We start from the raw sequence: 14,525 nt of genomic DNA, 5'->3' as shown, positions 1-14,525 counted from the left end.
TTAACATTATACTACTTAATTTATAAAGGTAAAAAAGCGTACTTAATTATAAGCTATAGTTAAAATATTACGCATTAAATATAATTTCAAAGAATCTCAAACAATAAATTTTGTGCTGCACGTTAACAGATCATCAGAAATCATTATTTACTTATTATAAATTCAATAATTTCATAAAAATATTTAGAGATTTACACTAATTGAGTATTTCCTAAACAATAAAATAATAAGATATCGTCACTATTCATGCAAAACGTTGTAAGTGACCTTTAAAATGTAATGAATCAAAATATTTTTATTTGATTAGTTACAAGTATAATGAGTGACAGACAACGATTTTCATAACAAACCGACGAAAAAGGTTTCCAAAACTCATTGTCCGAGAAGTCATAGGACGGAACTCTGCACGCTGAAATATATGAATAATATGTACTAAATATAACAACATCCAGATTTTCCGTCCAGAAAAATGTGGATGTTGAAAAAAAAACTAGCTTCTTATTTAAGTAAGACGACTTGGTTATTTTTATTAAAGTACGATGACTATTCAGGTGTACGTACTTCGTAACATTAATTGGCAGGAATAAAAACTCTTTTCCTTTTCTGTGAGAAACATTTGAACTTGTCAGTCTAGTTTGTTTGGAATATTTGTTTAGTCAAATTGAAACCATTTATTAACGATCGGACAGTGAGTTTTAGCTATAATACTAGAAAAACGTACATTATATAATATGCCAAGTCTAAATCTAACAATATTGTCAGCCATTATTCTCCTGCAGCATTTAATACGACCCTATCGACAGCGCTCTTACAATATAAAATTTTCGCCATAAAAACAGTCGAAATAAAATCAATACTTACAAATATACCATAAAAATGGGTAGTTACAGGATTTTATTACTGTCTTATGTTCCACATAATATAAATAAATTAATATGATTTGAGACAATTTTAATACTTTATAATAAAGAGTAAAGAGGTATGCGTTTCGTCAATTCCTTTTGGGATGTACACAATTTGTATACCACCATCAGTATACCACATAATGATTGTATTACAAATTTTATATTGTCAATTTCTAATGTTTTTTCTACAATTAATTTAACAATTTGTTGTATATACATATAGATCTATTATAATACTTTAATTTCAATACTAAATTCATCTCACAGCTCCCATTTAAGGCTTTTTTGGACATCAATTTGAACACACACTGTGAAGTGGTTGAACTTCAGCAAAATAAATACTTAACAGTTTATAGTACAGAATTATTTTCATATTTCTTCTCCTTATTATCAAAGATATCAAGAAAGTAATAAACGTACAACAATTATGATATCCCTTTTAAGAGTACAAAATTAATAAAAGCACTATAGAGCCAAGATTACAGTACTGTACAAATTGTTTAAATTTTTGCTACATACAATTTCCAAACCCTTGAAGCTTTTAAGTTTTAAAACAAAAGTAGAACTATTTTAGTACTTTTGGATATAAAATATTTATATTACTGAAGTCATTGCATCACACATTATCTACACACTGGATAAATTCTAACAACAATTGAAAAAACTCACGTATCAATTGACACTGTAGGGTTTCAAGAATTTTCCAAGGCGTAAGAATTTTCGGACAGATAGATAAAAGATAGATCGTTCAGATCTTAAATTTATGGAAGCCACAGGGATAGCAAGATGATTGAGATTACGACAGGATACAGATATTTATATTTGATATTATGATATATATTTATAATGATGTTATGTGTGGAAGGTATTTTTTTTTACTCGCAAGAGCAGCTCCAGTTTTAAACCAAGACACGATTCTCAACAGAGCGGGATATTCGCACTCACAGATAAAATAATCAAAATTATTTATAGATTTTTAGAAATATCCAAAATGGTTTAAGATTTACGGCTCCAAGCGCAAATTTGAAGAGTGCTTAAGATTTTTATACGTAGGTATATTTGGTCCAACGTTGGTAAAAAAAAATTTCAACATATGGCTTGACCAGATTAAATTATTGAATTTATTTTTACGGCAGTTACAGAAGGCAGTTTTACTGTAAAGGCGGATACACAATTGCACTCGCGAACCGTGCGATTTGCGTGCATCATAAATACGAACGTATGGATACGTCCGCGAGATTCGCGTACACATTGACGAGAAACACATATCCATAGCCGTTCAATTCGCGTTCTGTGCCCGGTTATGATCGTGCATATATTATGTTATGCATATTTACAACTTCATTTTTAGTTAAGTACAAACATAAGGGACCGATTAAGTAATACCTAAATAGTATGATAGGTCCAATAAATATCTTCCACGCATAAGACATTGAGTAAAAAGGGAATTGAAGGGAGTTTTGTACATCTTTCAACCTGTTGCAGGACTCACTACAGTCCTACATATAATACATTATACAACACAGATACAACATGAGGTATATTTCCAATTATTTTGTATAAAAACAATTCTAATTCAACTATATTCAGCCGCAGTTTGTATAGATATGGCGAGTATTGGAAACTAGGAGGTGACACAGTATCCATTACGTGCAGAGTAACACACAAATGACATCCACGTAGATTATTTATCCGTGTCACGCCCCCAAGTACGAATTTAACCATTACGTATAAACCGCGGCTTAGATTGGGCCCGCGCAGCGAAATAATATGCTTTGAGTTACAGTTACGTAAATCTCGTGCCTAAATCAATTGAACGCTGTACGTGTGATTAACTAGAAATTAATTAACTTTGTAGATTGAAATAATTTCTGAATAATGAATATGTAATATTTATTTATTTTGGATGTGATTACATGACTGTATTCTCACACGAAAAACCGCCGGCTAACCGACAAAGCTTGGCAACTTGATGTCCTTGCGACATATGTTAAACCACACATTTTTCAATGTGAAATACAATGGTAGAAATATAATTTTTCGTCCAATTTTGGCCCATTTTGTATATATATAACCATATAATTTTTAATTATTATTCGGCTGTTTGTTATCATTAACAACAATAACAGTCTATTCATATCTGAATGGATGACAGTAAACAAATGTAAAGAAAAGTTTAAATACGCTGTTCTTTTCATGCGTATGGATACGTTAATAATGAAAAAAATAATGTTCAATGACGTCACTATAGCTAAAGTTGCCAATGAGAAGCATATTATGTATAAAAATAGCAATCATATTTCGCAGTGCGGGCACTCACTTAAAAGTTAAGGTAAATATATATTGTCAATGTTTTGTCAAAGTAAATAATACGGATTGGTCAGCAGGCGGGGGCGGTGGAGGCGAAGAGCGTGTGTGGGGGTCGCGGGTGTGCGCGGGGGGGGCATCACACCGCCGCAGGAGAGGCTGATTGTCAGTGCCACTTCGCTTTCTGAGCAAAGATGTCCGCTCGCAGGTTCTGAGCGAAGCATATTCCGAGGATCTGACAAAGTAAGGCGGTATTAGATGGAAGCGGACGTTTTACTTCAAAGTGGTCTACGAACATTGAACTTAATCTTACCTTATCTTACTAATATTAAGACTAGACAAGAAATGACTTTTGGATACCTACCTATGAATGGTTTAATAAAAAATACCAGAAAGCTCTCTGCTTGTAAATGTCTACACTTAAACATAGAACTTTTGTTCTACTTTTTTTTAACTCGATAGTTTAATATATATAGTAAAATTTTGTATTTTACGAAGATACTCTACTTGTTACTCCTCTGTACCTATTGAAACATAAGACCACGTGACGTTGTCGAATCACATGTATTCGGTTTCACAGTGTAATGTCACTAATAGTGACATAACATGATCTGTTATTTTTTTTGTATAAAATACAAATACTGAATAAGTAATACTGAATTTTAAAGTCGTCAAACAAACTTTATCAGTTTTAATGGTATTTTTTATTTAACCCCTTTATACGATTATCAGGATCTGCCAAAGGAAGACAGCAATGTATAGAAGCAGACGTTATACTTCGCGAAAGTCTTTGAACATTTTTTACCTTATCTTTTTCTTACTAATAGAAAAAAAACATGTAAATGACTATTTGGGTTTTGTCTATACACAGTTATTAGGTTGATCAGGTACGTCCGTTAAGAAAGCGATATTTCTAGTAACTTTTTTAAACCCCCTTAACGCACATTTTTTAGTACAAAGTATTTTAAAAACTTTATGAAATCTATTTTCAGACTGGAAAATTAGGCAACGCACAGGTAATTTTAAGCTTTTTAAGGAACACGACTTATATTTCACCTTTTGTGTATTTTGTGTTTTCTCCGAACCGCCTTCCCCTCTTTCGAGCCTCACGTGACTAATAGACGATTCCTTATATTACATTTTAGAATACATATTACATCGTATTAATTTGCATCGCAAACTTGTGTTTGAATTTTCATTCAACTTAATCTGACGGTTTTGAAAGGGAGTGATAAACACGTTTAACCATTCCGTTACATACATAAAAACATAGTACAATTGATGTTAATATATAGCGTGTTTGTAAAAAAGCGTTGTCTTCTACCATGTAAAGTCATTCATACATGGCATGTCTTTTTCGGTAACACCACACCAGACCAAAGAAAATTCAAAAACTGTTAATTTTTCAAAGTACGGTTTCTCAGCAGCATCGTAGCGGAACGCTAAATCACTGCGCGACCCGTCTTCGTCGGTAACACCAGACCAGACCAAAGAAAATTCAGAAACTATGAATTTCCAAATGGCCCCTGCGGGGATCGAACCTAGGGCCTATAAGACAACACAGCTCTCACCACTTCATCAGGGAGGTCGTCAAATTCAGTTTACATAAGAATTGTGCGTACAGAAGAAACAGCAATATATAATGTCAATATCGGCACTTACACAAACCTTATTCCAATAACGGATGTTTTAAGTTCTGAAAATAACAAGTAGGTAACTACGACACATAGTAAAGTGCATCTACAAAAACAAACTTACTTGTGCAAAAGCGGTACAAACAGCGGACGTGGCAACAATCAAGAGATTACGGTCGAACCACTCTTCGGCGGCTTCTAGGCAACCCTTGTCATATATTATCTTAGCTATGTCAAAACTCTAAAACAAAAAGAGAACTAAACATAAATAAAATAAAGTGCAAATTGTAAAAAGTAGAAAAAAATGTACAGGCGAAATATTTTCACAGATTCTTTCTTTCTCTATTTTATTTCTTGTTTGATTATTTTTTTATGTTTTGGTGTTAAATAAAGTGAGAGAGATGAGATACTAAGCCATGTGTCTCACAGACTATAGAAGAAATGATAATAACAAAAAAGAACTAAAGTATAGTTCACAATTCTATCATTTCTTTTATTATGGTTAGGAATATAATATGGTTTATTTTAAAGGAAATAGAAAACATGACTGAATTACATAAGATGCTGTCCACGCAGAAAAAACTGATAAGTTCAAAAAAAACCAAAGTTCACCATTTTCAGCTTGCGACTTGGTTTTTATAATCTGTGTTAGTTATTATATTATTTTAAAATGTGAAACGTACGTGAAATTGTAGACACGCGAACGTAAAACAAAAAAAAAGTTTATTTATCAGAAACCCAGATCTGAAACAACTTCAAGTTCTCAAGTATAAATAACGTAGTACGCAAAGGCATAATGTACCCTAAGTATAAAGTTTGCACGCTCGCAATCGAAACCATTTTTGAATATCGAAACACTATAATTTCAAAATAAAATAGGCCTAATACTACTCGTATTAGAGTCAATAAATTAAGTAAATTGTGTAAAACTAGATTTACAACCGTAAGTCCACTTTTATATTAGTTCTATTAATGTTGCAAAATAAGGCGTAATTAAACATGTACAAGATCTAAACTAATTTATATTTTCAAAATAATTGCACCGATTTTGCAGTCTTCTGAATACGATTATTTTATATAATGAAGTTATTGTATCGCAATACTCAACAAACAGTTCAAGGTGCGAGGTGTGCAATCTTATACTCATGCCCGTTTTCACTAAACCTAGAAAACGCTTAAATCGGATGCCCAATGATTTGAGTGATGTGTAGACTCACTCTGCCAGCTCTGTCTTTTAGATGATGAAATAACGAAGTTAGGCGCCATCTTTAATTACGCCACTCAAACTGACACTTTACAGATTAAAAAAAATTAATTATTTTTCAAATAACTCTAAATCCATGTGAAAAATGACAAATATGATAATACAAAACCAAATTATCACACCTTGTCGCAAAAATCTAGGACAAGTTAAGCTATATGAGTTGCCTAGTGAAAATCGATTAGTAAATGGTAAATGTATGCCTAGAAACTTCTTTGAGTAGGCGTTATGAAAACGGGCATTAGGGTAGTGCAACTGTTTTCCGTTTACAGCAAACTCGCAGACGTGACACGCAACAAATGGCCGTAGCAATACCACTTCAGTCTATGCCGGACAAAACGGAAAGCGCAACAGCACGTGACTAACTCAACTTATAACTAACTACGGTAAACACATTAAGCCGTGCTCAGAAACCATGGTATAGGCATTAGCCCAGTATGTATGAAACCTTCAGCGCAAGTGGTCCTAGCACCATGGCCGCGACGGGTGCGAAATTCCGCTGCAACCAGTCCTCGGCCGCAGCTAAGCAACCGCGTTCGTGGATCACGCGCTCGCTCGCTTGCTACATTCATATGAGAACTTAAAACAGCTGATAAACTTTCGCCAATATGGAAAAGTTATGTCCACTCTGAGCTGCTGCTATTAGGTCTTGACTGCAATCCTGATGATGCATAGATGTGTGTATTGTCATGGTATTTTATTATAGATGCATTACGTGTTAGGGGTACAGCATCATGATCATATAAACCCATTACCGGCCTAATACAGGGTCTCTACGTCTCTCATGTCGCGCGTTTAACCCTCTAACTTATTGGACCATGCCATTAATCACTGGGCCAGAGAAGTTGCCAAAATTATTCAATATTAAATACATGTTGCGATTTTATTAAACTCTCCATCCAACCCACATAAAAAATATCGGAATATATTATATTATTTTTATGTATTTTGTTGTATATAAATAAATAAATATACTACCACGATACACACATCTAGCCCCAAAGTAAGCGTAGCTTGTGTTATGGGTACTAAGATAGCTGATGAATATTTTTTTTATGAATATAATACACAGAAATACTTATAATATACAGATAAACACCCAGACACTGAAAAACATTCATGTTCATCACACAAAAATTTTCCAGTTGGTGGTCGCTCCCCACTGCGCCACTTGGCCGTCAATATAATATAATATATTCAAATTTTATTCTGTATTGCATATTTTTAGTAGGCCCATATATACCAAAATAAAATCATCTTACTCGCATCCTGGGGTAGCTGGAAGAGATCTCTTATAATATAGATAAGCTTTCCTTTGTACACTTCTTGTATCATATGTTCTCATTCACATTTTATGGTAAATAAATATTTAAAAACAGTATCACTTACGTAAGTGGGTTTTCTAACATCATATCCGCACTGCTTGTTCCTGATAATGTCCTGCGGCTTATTGCGACAACAGCTGAAAGGCACCCCGCAAGCTTCTCGAGAGCCGACGGCGCCGCTCGAACAGTTGAAGTAGGCATTGCGATCCCAATCCCTGGGCCCTTCCACACCGCAGCATTGGAGCTGGGAAATAATGTAACGCCTGTCAAGCAAGTTGTCTACAAGGCTGGTTTTGTTCACCAAAATTTTGGTCAGCCCCATCCAGAGTGGCCTAAAGAGATTTAATAATACGCTGTATCATCTACCAATTGTTTTTAATATTTTTATGTTACTTGACTTTTTGATATGGCTCGGCCATAATTGTCCCACAAAAGGCATAATAAATATAAAAATAAAATAAAAATAGTTTATTTCGGTAAGAAACAAAGTGGTATAAATTTATCGCTTAAGCCTTCTTTTAAGAGTAGTATTACTACCCCTGTGTCACAAGCCTCCGCTCTTGACTATGATGATAGTAAAATAATGTATTTATCTAATGATATATGATCCATGTATTAAGAAAAACCTATTTTTATTAATATTAGAGGTGAGATTTGTGTTTAATTTAAATAACTGTAATCCAGTGATCCGCCATGACAGGTGAAACGCCGAGTTCAAAATGACGTCACGTCTATATAAACATAATGTTGTTTACCGCTTGAACTACGAAAATGTCTCTCAAGTATTTTTGTGGCTTCAAACAATCAGTTGTTATCAATAACAAAATCAGTAATCTTTAGCTATGGAAGGACTTACTACAAGCTCGCCATGACACCCGGCGAGCGTTTTGGCGGTAAATAACTTTTTAAACTATAATTAGCATTTTGTACCAACAAAAAACGGTTTTAGGTATAAACAGCGTTAGGTGATGGCTTCATGTGCTCTGTAATTACATATCACCGTGGTATAATCGTTATAAAACGTATAATTGGAGCAAATAAGATTGTATTAAATTAGTTTATGAAATTGATTTAAATCGTGGTTTATTATTAGCTAAAAATACCTAAAATGCTATAAAATAATAATATCAATAATTGGCGTTGTTCTTTTTAATTTCGTTACAGACTGTATAAAATTAATGAAAAATTTCAATGAATCCAATCTGCCACAATTACAACGTGACCAATCGTGAATGACGTAACTTATGCACGTGAAATTGCATTAAATGCACACGTTTCTCATTTCCAGGAAGATTACAGAAAATATTTGATATTTAAAAGAGATGAGAATTATAGCGTTAGAAACTATGATGTACCTCGCACCTTTAACTGTTTTTGAGTATTGCGATACAATAACTAATTCATTCATTTTAATCTGTGTTGGAATGAGAAGAACGACACGACACAATGGCGACACGTCTTGTCGGTATGGAGGTTAAAGCCACAGCCGAAACTTGCCATCAGACTAGGGCAAAGATAATTCAGATCTAATGAATTCCCAAATTTACCTTGCCAGAGATCGAACTAGGGATCTCCCACTCATAAGACCACGGCACTCATCAATGCGCCAGGGAGGTAGACAAAAATGAAGTTCACTATCAAGAGAAGGTTTGTCTTCTTATTCCCATATACTACTTAGGACTAAATGACAGGGGATTTATAACTAGATGTGCCCTGCGGCTTCGCCCGCGTAATTTTGGGAGGCAGCGTACTGGGTACATAGTCTACACCTATATTCATGATTTTTAATTTTTTTTTTAGTTTTAGAGAGATTTTTATTTTTTTCACAAACATTTTTTTTATCTTACGTAATTTTTTTTTCAATGAAAAGTATACTATATTATTTCTAATACCTCCAAGAATATGTATAAGAAGTTTCATGAAGATCGGTTCAGTAGTTTTCCCGTGAAAGCGTAACAAACAAACTTACATTCACATTTATACAAGTTGAACTGTTACAAGAACATACCCAATCTTCTTGGATCCAATCAATCAAATTCTGTTGGTCCGGGTCTTCTCTGTAATGCGTGATAAACGTCTGGAATCCACTTGTTGCTTGTTGTTTTATCTAAAAGTAACAATTGATATATGTTAGACTTTAGTTTTAAACAGAATAGTAGGAGTTTAAGCATTTACATGTAAAAGTAGGTTTTTTTTTCTTAATTTCAATAGTAATGATTTTTCCAATAGTCATCACTAAATGACAAATAAACGTGGAATAGTTATTTTTGGTAAACTGCGTCAAGTCTTCAATTAGCCGATACCCCAATGCCTAAAGACGAAATTCTTTAACGAGTGTGTCCTGCCTGTAATGACATATGGAGCGGAGACGTGGACACAGACAGACGACCTGATCCACAAATTTAAAGTCGCGCAACGCGCTATGGAGCGAGCTATATTGGGAGTCCCTCTTCGGGATAAAATTCGCAACGAAGATATCGGTAGGAGAACCAAGGTCACCGACATAGCTCAAAGAATAAGCAGGTTGAAGTGGCAGTGAGCGGGTTGTGTCTGTCGTAGGACCGATGGCCGTTGGGGCAGACGTGTTCTGGAGTGGAAACCGCGAATCGGTAAGCGAAGTGTGGGACGACCTCCAGACGCTGGACGGATGACCTTAAAAAGGTGTCTGGAAGTGACTGGGTGAGAAAGGCGGAAGACCGTGTGTGATGGCGCACTCTTGGAAAGGCCTATGTTCAGCATTGGAAGCTTGTGGGCTGTTGATGATGATCATGATGTCACACTTCAACTGAGAGCACCTTTCAAATCAGAGCACCTTTCAAATCAGAGTGTGACCAAACACTGAATTCAGTTGTTACTTGTTACGTTTACTTGTAAGACCGGCCAGTTAAACCACCTTCTGATAAATATTGGATGGCTTATTCACAAATTATCTCTTTGAACATTTAGGCTATCCAACACTTGACAGAAGGTAGTGAAACAAGCCTTTAGTGAATTTTTTTTTGACGGCTCATCTATGATGTCAATAGACATTTCTTCAGAAAAAATAGCTTGTTGATCTCTAACGGTTTACCACTCTTGGTCTAATAGGAGTACAATATTGATATTTGTGTTCATTCTTAACTTAATTTGGTAGCTTCTATCAAATACAGTCTATTAAAATTTTGACAATCATTATACTTATCCAGTTTTTTTTTGTACATAAGGTTCTAAATCATGATGATGCACCGCTGTGGCTTTACAAAGTTGATATATAATTGAAACATACCCAATCTTTGAACACAAAGAACAATATCCCAGCTGTCATCTCAGCCAACAGAAGAAGTGCGAGGAACACTGCATACTGAAACAAATATTCAAAAATACATTGAGTGTTGCCAACAAAAATATACAACCAGCAGTAAGTTCGACAAATTTCTGTGGCTCTATTTGATAAAATAAGAAAGGAAATTTGCATAAATATGTGCTGCTATTAGTCTTTTACTTTATAACTTCGCACATTAATCTTATTTTTCCTCAATAGAGATAACATCTAATCTTAAAAATTGTGTATGAAACAAAATTGTTTATATAGTATTATGCAAATACATATTTTATACCAACAAAAACACCTTTGTAAATTAATATTTATAAATGAGAAAGGGTTTGTTTGATGCCTAAGTTTGGATCAACTTCTGCACCTATCTTTATAAAACTAGACCCAGAGAGCGTGCAAGGTGCACCTAAGAGACATAAGGTACTTTTATCGCCTAGACACAGAGATTGTGTGCCCCCAGGAGACATAGGATACTTTTTATCCAGGGAAAGCATCTGGATTCCATTCCTGCAGGATTTACAGATATAAACGTTGTTACCTTTGCATGGTTAAATAGCACAACCTCTCTTGGCCAAATGTTGCATATTAAAAAGCGTTGCATCTTAGTCAAAGTATATTTCATCCCGGGAAAACCAACAGCAACTGCAGGTATTTTTGACAAACGAAAACGAACACAGACTTCGTAGACAAAAGTAATACTTAATCTACTGATATACCATTTAATGAAAACTGAAGTGCATTCCACAGACAATAATATAAGTAATAATTAATATAAAGGTCACTAATTTGAAATGCATTATTAAATATACTCACACAAGCTAACAAGCACGTGTTCTCACGCAAGGCACCTACGCATCCCGTAAATCCAATTATAAATGTTATTGTACCTGCAATCAAACAGTAACTAATCAATCATGTAATCTTAGCAGTGTATGAATCTAATTTTATATGAATAATTTATTTATTTGTTAATGAGAATTTTGCATTATATGGTAACCTACCAAAAGATTGTAAGCATAAACTTATCATCATCATCAACTCTTTAACAAAAAGAACCTTTTTAAACACACTGTGTACATAGCCATAATTTTACATGAATAATAAAACAATGAATATACTTTTAATGCACAAAAAAACAATTATTAGGCTCAAAAATATATGAACACAGTTTTCCGGACCGATTTCTCCCCCACTCTCTATTTCCTCACTCTCATAGACTAATGGGACAGCACCTCTGACACAACCAGAGAGAGATCGGTTTTAGGACCTACAATTAAAGTTCTGCAAGGCATTAGAGGTACGGGCGTGAATCACAGTGTATTTCAAAATGCTATTCATTGCATGCATTTCCAAACCCAAGATTATTTCATCAGCCTCACTTGGGGATACAACCCCGGACTTAGTTATCTGCAGTCAAACATGACTAATGTTATATTAAAAGAAATAAGAAAGCTTGTTAATTAATACAACTGAATTCAGTGAGATTGTATTGATACATTTTTTTTGTAAATACCTAATACACATAATGCATGATTTTGACAATGGCCTGATTGTCACAACTATAATGGGGCCATTGTTTTAGTTTCCTTTGTTACATATTTACTAGGATTAATTCAATTTATACCTATTGTTCGTAAAAAAACGATTCCAAAGCCACTTAGTACTGATAACATTACATACAGTACTACTCACATTTTAGGCATAAATTAACATGAGAAATGTATAATGCCTTTGGTATTTGATTTGAAAATGATTAACAAATGTCCACCAACACGATAACTAAATCAATGCTAATATTACAAATCGTTGTTTCCGTGTATTTTCAAGTAAAACAGAAAGTGTGTATGAGTGACCTTTTTATTTAATTATTAAGGATACAATTATTATGCTGATTTATTTATATGTTGAGTAAAGTGTTAGGCTATTAACCATGACACAATGGCGCGGAGTTGAACAACAGGCAGGCGATGCAACCTGGTGGGTCTTAGAATGTAAGTGTGCATAGGATAAATTTATCAGTAGTTGATGGTAAAAAATTATATCACTTACCAACACATATCAAAATGAATGCTGGATCCAAAGCAATATTAGTCAAGCGTGACAGATTATTGAATGTATCCTTTTCAGTCCAAGCCCACACACCAACGGCCAGTACAATGAGGCCAAGGAACTGTAAATTGTAATCATAAAGTTCATCAGTTCAAAATACGTATATATATAATTTTTATTATTAGTCATTTTAAATGGCTCACTTTTATCTTATAGTTGTGAAATGTAGATTGTTAAAATAAATGATTAATTCAAAGACTCAATAATAGATTTTATGTAGTCTATAGCCTATATAGTCCACTGCTGAACTTAAGGCTAATCCCAATGCAAGGGTTTGACCATAATCACCATACTGGGACAACAGGTTTGTATTTCCAGTAGATGATATGGTAGTAGCACAGCCAAAACTACTGGCTGCGTTGTAAATTTAAATAATCAGACTATATAGGTACCTTGCAGAGGACTACTTTCTTAGCATTAGATTAGAATAAAAGACTAAATTCAAATGTTGCAGTGGCTGCCAGAAAATTTCCCATTTGCCATTCCTTTAAATAGACAGTTCAGACAGACAGTAAATAAATATACTACGACAATACACACATTGCCATCTAGCCCCAAAGTAAGCACAGCTTATGTTATGGGTACTAAGAGGACTGATGAATATTTTTATGAATAATATACATTAATACTTATAATATACAGATAAACACCCAGAGACTGAAAAACATTCATATTCATCACACAAACATGTTCCAGTTGTGGGAATTGCAGACTTGGAAGAAGACTCAGAAAGCAGGGTTGCTGACCACTGCGATAGTCAGTCGTCAAAGGTTTCATTGAAAGCTAACCTACTACTTTGCTTAACTTTGCCATAGTATAGAGCTTTTGGACTTAGCACATTGTAAGCATAGATTTCCCAGATTATTAACAACTATAAAGTAGTTGCACATTTAACATGCCAACAGTTCTGGTTCCTAGCCTTAGGTAAAGAACCAGAACTTACTTAGGCCTTCATGTGTTGTAAGGAGAGTTACATATGTAACATGTTTAAGTGATACTAAACTCACATTGGTAGACATCTGTAGTCCCAGATTGTAATAGTTTACACAAAGTATTTTAAATATGTTCAAGCAATATTAGGTCCAATCCAAGATGTCGAGATAGTTTGGCGATCAAACTGGTCATTGTTAGTATAAAAAAAAGAAAATATTTAATTTATCTCCCAGAAATAAAGAAATTCCCAGTACCTATAGATATTTATGTATATTGTAAACAACACGTTTTGAAAGCCAAATAAAAAAGATTTCTTCCGTCTTGCATGCAGCCTTGAAACAAATACTTAATAATACACATAAAAAGAATGCTTAAAATGTGGTTTCAAATACATTTACGGTATCATTAGTTATCTTTTCTCAATTACTTATTTAATTTAATTTATGAACTTACCCAAAATAATACATTAACGCCAAAAATCACATATTTTAAACAACAGCTCACTTCGGTCGTGTCACGTCGATATTTTCTAATGCTAGGCATTTTTACGAGTAACTAACGCATATCTAAATAACGTTTAACGTGTAACATTTAAAATATTAAACAAAACAAATAATTTTACAAACTTTTTACTTTAAACTACATTTGTTTAAAATAATAACTTCAAACAAACAAATAGAACAATGAATGAATATTTGACAAGTAGGGCAAATGCCAACCAACTGAAAGAAAATAAGA

General features: G+C 33.9%; 1 protein-coding gene across 2 annotated transcripts; it reads right to left on the bottom strand.

Annotated features, from left to right (window-relative positions):
* Positions 1-876: 876 nt before the first annotated feature.
* Positions 877-14,432, bottom strand: LOC120626747 (tetraspanin-5). 2 transcript variants are annotated; one of them, XM_039894414.1, is made up of 9 exons: positions 14,241-14,432; positions 12,795-12,915; positions 11,559-11,632; positions 10,698-10,772; positions 9,441-9,539; positions 7,497-7,676; positions 6,556-6,669; positions 4,971-5,087; positions 877-3,447 (listed from the first exon to the last, which is right to left on the bottom strand). In XM_039894414.1, exons 1-9 carry the CDS (start codon positions 14,328-14,330, stop codon positions 3,379-3,381), a joined length of 939 nt encoding a protein of 312 aa, XP_039750348.1. In that variant the 5' UTR covers positions 14,331-14,432; the 3' UTR covers positions 877-3,378. The 2 variants fall into 2 exon arrangements, with proteins under 2 accessions (XP_039750348.1, XP_039750347.1); XM_039894413.1 differs by lacking the exon at positions 6,556-6,669.
* Positions 14,433-14,525: the final 93 nt, after the last annotated feature.

The sequence above is a fragment of the Pararge aegeria genome, chromosome 10, assembly GCF_905163445.1.
Source record: "Pararge aegeria chromosome 10, ilParAegt1.1, whole genome shotgun sequence".
Taxonomy (NCBI): Eukaryota; Metazoa; Arthropoda; class Insecta; order Lepidoptera; family Nymphalidae; genus Pararge; species Pararge aegeria.
The sequence above is the reverse complement of the archived record's forward strand: the minus strand, read 5'-3'. Positions and strand labels throughout refer to the sequence as shown.

Excerpts from the sequence above, each read along its gene's own strand:
- LOC120626747 (XM_039894414.1), bottom strand. The coding sequence starts at position 14,330 with ATGCCTAGCATTAGAAAATATCGACGTGACACGACCGAAGTGAGCTGT. Across the intron at positions 10,773-11,558 it reads ACACGTGCTTGTTAGCTTGT|TATGCAGTGTTCCTCGCACT; the intron begins GTGAGTATATTT and ends TATTTGTTTCAG. Across the intron at positions 6,670-7,496 it reads ATGTTAGAAAACCCACTTAC|CAAGCGAGCGAGCGCGTGAT; the intron begins GTAAGTGATACT and ends ATATGAATGTAG.